Source organism: Crocuta crocuta, unplaced genomic scaffold, assembly GCF_008692635.1.
Source record: "Crocuta crocuta isolate KB4526 unplaced genomic scaffold, BGI_CrCroc_1.0 scaffold110, whole genome shotgun sequence".
Classification (NCBI taxonomy): Eukaryota; Metazoa; Chordata; class Mammalia; order Carnivora; family Hyaenidae; genus Crocuta; species Crocuta crocuta.
The window spans coordinates 1,416,386-1,422,235 of NW_027527386.1; the positions used below are offsets into that span (position 1 = coordinate 1,416,386).

General features: G+C 58.9%; 1 protein-coding gene across 1 annotated transcript in view; it reads left to right on the forward strand.

Annotated features, from left to right (window-relative positions):
- PTPRS (protein tyrosine phosphatase receptor type S) overlaps window positions 1-5,850 on the forward strand; it is an 81,708-nt gene that overhangs the window by 30,700 nt on the left and 45,158 nt on the right. The window contains 3 exon segments of the mRNA XM_077751249.1: window positions 3,769-3,820; window positions 4,471-4,724; window positions 4,907-4,944. Of these exon segments, the coding sequence (XP_077607375.1) occupies window positions 3,769-3,820; window positions 4,471-4,724; window positions 4,907-4,944 (344 nt within the window).

Here is a 5,850-nt window from a genome sequence, read left to right on the forward strand (position 1 = left end):
GCCCTCCGCTGCACCCGCTCCGGCCCCTGGGCCCCGGACACAGGCGTTCGGGGGGCTGTGAGCGGCCGTGCCACCCGCACCCCAGCGTTCCCGGAGAGTGCCGTGCGCACATGGCCCTGCCCCCCAGGCAGGGCCCCCCACTGCCAAGGGCCAGAGCAGGAGGGGAGGGGTGGGCAGGCCCCAGACAGGCTTTTCTGTTCCTGTTGCTCTTTGCTGTGCCCACCCTGCCTCGCGGTCACGGACAAGTCATCCTTTGGCCAGAACAGTGCAGCCGACAGCTGGCTCGGGGCCACACTGTGGTCCTCGCCGCCCCTCCTGGCCTGCTCTGAGCTCAGGGCCTCGACAGGCCCCTGACCCTGCCGTCTCCCTGCCTCCCCTCCTCCCCCTGCCCTTCCCCCGCGCCCAGCCTGGCCCNCAGCTCCCAGCCGTCTGGGCGTGTGTGTGCGTGAGGCAATCAGTGAGGGTGTCCTGTGGCGGGGCGGCCACGTGAGGGACCGGCCCAGGTGCCACCAAGGTGAGTACGCGCTGGTCTCAAGCAGGTTCACAAAGACGGCCCACCCTGCGTGCCCCCAGCCTGTGCCCGCGGCCCCCAGCAGCTCTGCGCTGCACGTGGCCCACAGCCCACACTCAGCCCCCACGGCCAAGGGCCATTTCTGTGCCCAGAAATGGCGAATCTGGAACTCCCCACCCCCCAAGCCCGTCTGTGGGACTGTCACCCCTGCCCCCCCCCGAATGTCACGCAGGTTGGGCCGGATTGTGAAGGAGGCGGCCTCTGGTCGTCAGGAAAGCGGCTTTGGCCCAGCCACGCGAGCCTCTGGGGCGGCCCAGGACAGGGAGTGGGGGAGAAGGGACTCCCCGCTTCTCGGCCAAGACGGGTGGGGCCCGAGAGAACTGACAGCAAGACTCAGGGCCAGGCGTACCCCCCCACCCCCGGGGACCGCGGGCTTCTTAGGCTGAACTCAAGGGTAGGTGGAGGCCAGACCACTCAGCCGTGGGTCTCCCCACACCGTCTCACCTTTCCGCCTCGTCGGCGCCAGTCCGGAACCACAGCGTGCCCACACTGGGGGCCGGGGCAGGGCTTGGGCCCGCTGCGTCCGGAGACCCACCCAGAGCTCGGTCTGGCCTTGTAGGTCAGCACTCCGCCACTCCCTCCCTCGTAAGAAAGTCTTATAAGTTAGCGGTTGAAGAGTGGAAGGTAGGTAACCAGACTGGGAGTTTTCTGGAAGGCGTCTTTCTTTCTTTTATTATGGTTTTTCTCATCATCATCGCCATCACCGTTGTTTCTTATTTTATTATGATTTTGGTTTTATTTTTCCTCCCCCTTTCTCAGTGAATCCATTCCTTCTGGCACATTCCTTGGTTGGTTTTCCCACCCCTGCCTGATTCCCCCAGGCACTTTTGGTTGGGGTGGCTGGTCAAGAAATGGGGGGAGGGCCCCAAGTGTCCGATATCAGAGGAAGGAACTCCGGGATTTCACTTTAAGGGAGACCGGAGGGTCAGCCTAGTTGAAGTTAGCCAGCGTCCAGGCTGTCTGGTAGCCTGATGTCTTTGAGGACATGTCCCACCTCTGGGTGGCCCTGGCATGCGGTATGCACGTCACCAGTACCCTCTGAACACGTGCTCAGGGAAGAAGTGGGGCCGCCGTGATGGTAGGCTCTACATGCCTTGCCATGAAGCAGAGCCAGTGACCTCTCTGGGCCTCCCTGTAGGCAAGGAGAATTCTGGAGTCACGAGCAATTGAGGCAGGGTGGCTCCAGCCGTCCTCAGCTGGCCCGTATGGATAAGGACATGTGCTGAGGTCCGAATCCCCTTCTTTAAGTCAAGAACAATCCCTGGACAACAGCAGAGCCCAGGTTCAAATACTGGCTCTTACCACATGCCCTTGGGAAGGCAGCTTGCTGTTTCCGGGCCTCAGTTGCCCCATCTGTAAAGTGAGAGGTGATCTGTGAGAAGTCCGCAGGGTAGGTGGGGTGTGGCACTCGGGGGGTGCACAACCTGTGATTCTAGAAAAGCAGGCAGGTGGCCTTTGACACTGAGGATTCCACCCCCTCCCCTACCCCCCCGGAACATGGCCTGAGGCTGGAGGGGGCTGGTTCCCGCCACTTGTGGTGTCTTGAGAATTGAATGGATGATCAGGGGGACACATTTTGGGTGTAAAGGGCCTGGGGTGTGTGGTGTCCAGAAGATGCACGGACCATGAGCCTGTCTCCCAGTAGACCCACCCCAGATGGGGACTTCCTGTTTCTCCAGACAAGCCCTTAACACGCACAGTAGGTGCTTAACATGTGGGGACTGTCCCTGCTATTTAGCAAAGCCCTTAGCACACTGCCTGGCACACAGTAGGTGCTTCATAAATGCTCTTTTAACTCGAAACGTGGATTGGCGTGGCACGAGGCCCTTAACTGGCACTCTCCAAAGGGAAGCTTTTAGCCATTTGCAATAGGCTTACCCTGGTGTCACACGCACAGTAGGACCCCAAGCGTGGGGCTGTGATCGTAGTTCCATGAAACCCCTGGCAGAACGCCTCGCATACAGTAAGTGCTCAATAAGTGGCCTTTAAAGAGGTTGGCCTGGCTCTAGGCACATAGTAGGTGCTCAGATAGGAGCCATCGTCAGTGTGACAGGACCTGGCGTGGTTTGGGGTACACGCGCTTTGCTCAGAACGTGAAGCACCACAGAACCTTGGACACTGTGTGCACATAGTAGGTGCTTGAGAAGGAAAAACTCCCATTTATGTATAAGGCCCTTAGCACACACTTGGCACGCAGTAGGTGCTTAATAAGTGAGAACTGTTAATGTTCTACAAGGCCCGGAGTGCAGTGCTTTACACACTGTAGGTGTCTAGTAGCTGGGAACTGAGGCTGTGTTTTCAGGAAAGCCCCTAGCCCAGTGCCTGGCACGTAGTAGGTGCTCATCCTGTGGGGACTAGTACTATTATCTGCTAAAGTCCCAGCCCAGTGCCTGGCACGTAGTAGGTGCTCATCCTGTGGGGACTGATACCAGTATCTGCTAAAGCCCCCAGCCCAGTGCCTGGCATGTAGTAGGTGCTCATCCTGTGGGGACTAGTACCGTTACCTGCTAAAGTCCCAGCCCAGTGCCTGGCACATAGTAGGTGCTCATCCTGTGGGGACTAGTACTATTATCTGCTAAAGCCCAGCCCAGTGCCTGGCACGTAGTAGGTGCCACATACTATTGTCATCTTTAGAGGGCGGTTACGATGCCCATAGTAGGTGCCCAATAAATAAGACTTGCTGTTTGTCTGTAATGGACTTAGTGTGGTGCTAGGCACATAGTAGGGGCTCCACACAGAAGAGCTATGATGCATGGAGACCTCGGCACCAGTAGTTGCCTAATTTGGGCTGTAAAGCCTGGAGCCGGCGCCAACATGAGGTGCGTCCAGCTAACAGGCGCTCGTGTTACTACTCTCCAGAGCCCTCCACGTGCTGACCAGCAAACAGTAGGTGCTCAAGATGCACACATTGTTTTGTCTTCAAGTGAGGCCGAGAGGGTGGTCCTTGTTGACATAAGCCCTTGGGTGGCCTCCGGGGCCCTGGTTGAAACAGGTCTTCAGTACGTTAGCCTGTGAAGCTCTTAGAAAAAAAATTTTTTTAATTATTTGTTTTGAGAGAGAGAAGGAGGCGCAGGGGGGTGGAAAGAGAATCCCAAGCAGGCTCTGCGCTGTCAGCACAGACCCTGATGTGGGGCTCAAACCTACAAACTGTGAGATCATGACCTGAGCCAAAGTCAAGAGTCGGATTCCTAACCGAGCCCCGAATGAGCCCCCCCAGGAGCCCCAAACCTACGAAGCACTTAACACTGCCTAGCATACAGTAGGTGCCCGGTAAGTGGGACTTGTACTGCTTTTACACTGGCAGTGCTATTCCCCTGGCACACAGTAGGTGTGCAGTAAATATACATATTGCCTGTTATCCCATACAGCTCAGCGCTATGCCTTGCACACAGTAGGTGCTGATAACATGGGGCTTTTGCTGCTGTTGCCAGGCGTGGCCCTGGCACCTGGTATCAGTGCAGCAAACTCATATTTATTGTTGCTCTGTCCCTGCGCTGTGCCTGGCACATAGTACGTGTTATTAAAGAAGTATTTTAGTGCTCTCCTATCCTTGGTGCCATGTGTGGCATGCAGTAGGTGCTCAATAAGTGCCTTCACTGTTACTCTGTGATGCCCCTGGTACCCGCCTAGTATATGATAGGTGCCTCGGGCTTGGGGCTTATGTTGCTGTTCTGCACACACACACCTCCCCGGGGACCGTGGCTGCCCACCCCCAGGCCCTCCATGGCGGGCAGGTGCAGCTCGCAGCGCAGCGTTCTTGGCCAGCCCTCCCGGCCCCACCCCACCCGTCCATCTCACCCTTGGTTGACACCCACTTCTTTTGGGTTCGATTTCTCTTTGGTTTGGTTCTGTTTTGTTTGTTATCATCTTCTGTTTTATTTTTCTCTTCCCCATCTTTTGTTTCNGGTAAGTTGGCGCCCACCGCCGCCGGAAACGCACAACGGGGCCCTGGTGAGCTATAGCGTCCGCTACCGACCGCTGGGCTCGGAGGATCCGCAACCCAAGGAGGTGAACGGCATTCCCCCGACCGCCACTCAGATCCTGCTGGAGGCGCTGGACAAGTGGACGGAGTATCGCATCACGACTGTCGCTCACACAGAGGTGGGACCAGGGCCCGAGAGCTCGCCCGTGGTCGTCCGCACCGACGAGGACGGTAAGCACCGGCCCCGGCCCCGCGGGCCCCGCCTGCCCCCTCCGCCTGGGCGCCTTCGGTCACTGCGAAGCTGGGCTGGCTGGTGGTCGGAAGGCAGAAGCTGCAATGTTAGGGGGAGGCATGAAGCAAGCAGCCTCCCCAAGGACCCCCGGGCTCCTTGACCCTGGACTTCTCGGCCCCAGACCGGCCGGGCAGTATGGCGGCCCTGTATTTGGGCCCAGTCAGTGTGGCGGCCCCGTATTTGGGTCCAGGGGCAGAAAAACCTGGACACAGTGCTGCGAACGGCCCGTGGCACTTGCAGCAACCTTATTATGGTCCTTGACCCTAGAAACGTAGCTTTTAGATCCTTGGGATAAGATGGGATATGCAGCGTCCTTGGTCTAAGCCATCCGTCGGGCAAGTAGGTAGGGCTGTGGGTGCTGGCGGTGGTGTTAACAGCCGGCTTCTGGGGCACGGAGACCGACGTGTAGCCACGGCCGACTTCCGTGGCCTAAACGTTCCTGCCATGGCAGATTTCTAGCTAGAAGGTTGGCGGCTGCCCAGTGAGGCGAGGCTCCGGCCTGGAGGCAGCTGGGCCCCGGGAGGGATGTGTGAAGCCAGCAGCTGCTCTGATAAGATTGCAGCTCCTTGGTGTCAGGAATCCGGCAGAGCCCCAGCCTGAAAGGTTGGGTCCACAGCCCCCCCCACTTAGGTCTGCAGAGTGGGGAAGAAATGAGCCCCAGACCTTGGGGTGTGGCAGAATGGGGAGGGCCCTCCTCTGTGGGGCTGGCTGCCCCTGGGTGCCCGTCCCAGCTTTGCCTCTTACCTAACCCTGTAATCAAGGCCCCAGTTGCTGCATCTGTAAAATGGGAATAAGAGTCCTGCCTCCAAGGGACGCTGTCAGGATGGAAGAGACTGTGGGTGAAGCCCGGGCCACTCAGGTCACGTGGCCCTCAGCAGGTGGCTTAGGCTCTGGGGCGCCTCCGCTGCCCATCCGTAAGCGGGGCTGCCACCGGGCCCCCTCCCCTGTGGGAGCCGTGAAGGAGGCATGGTCTCCGGGCTGGTAGTGAACCGGCAGCCACTTGGCACCCCGGCATCGGGCATTGGTGCTGCCCGGGGCAGGGCCGGGCGCCCCAGTAACGAGCCT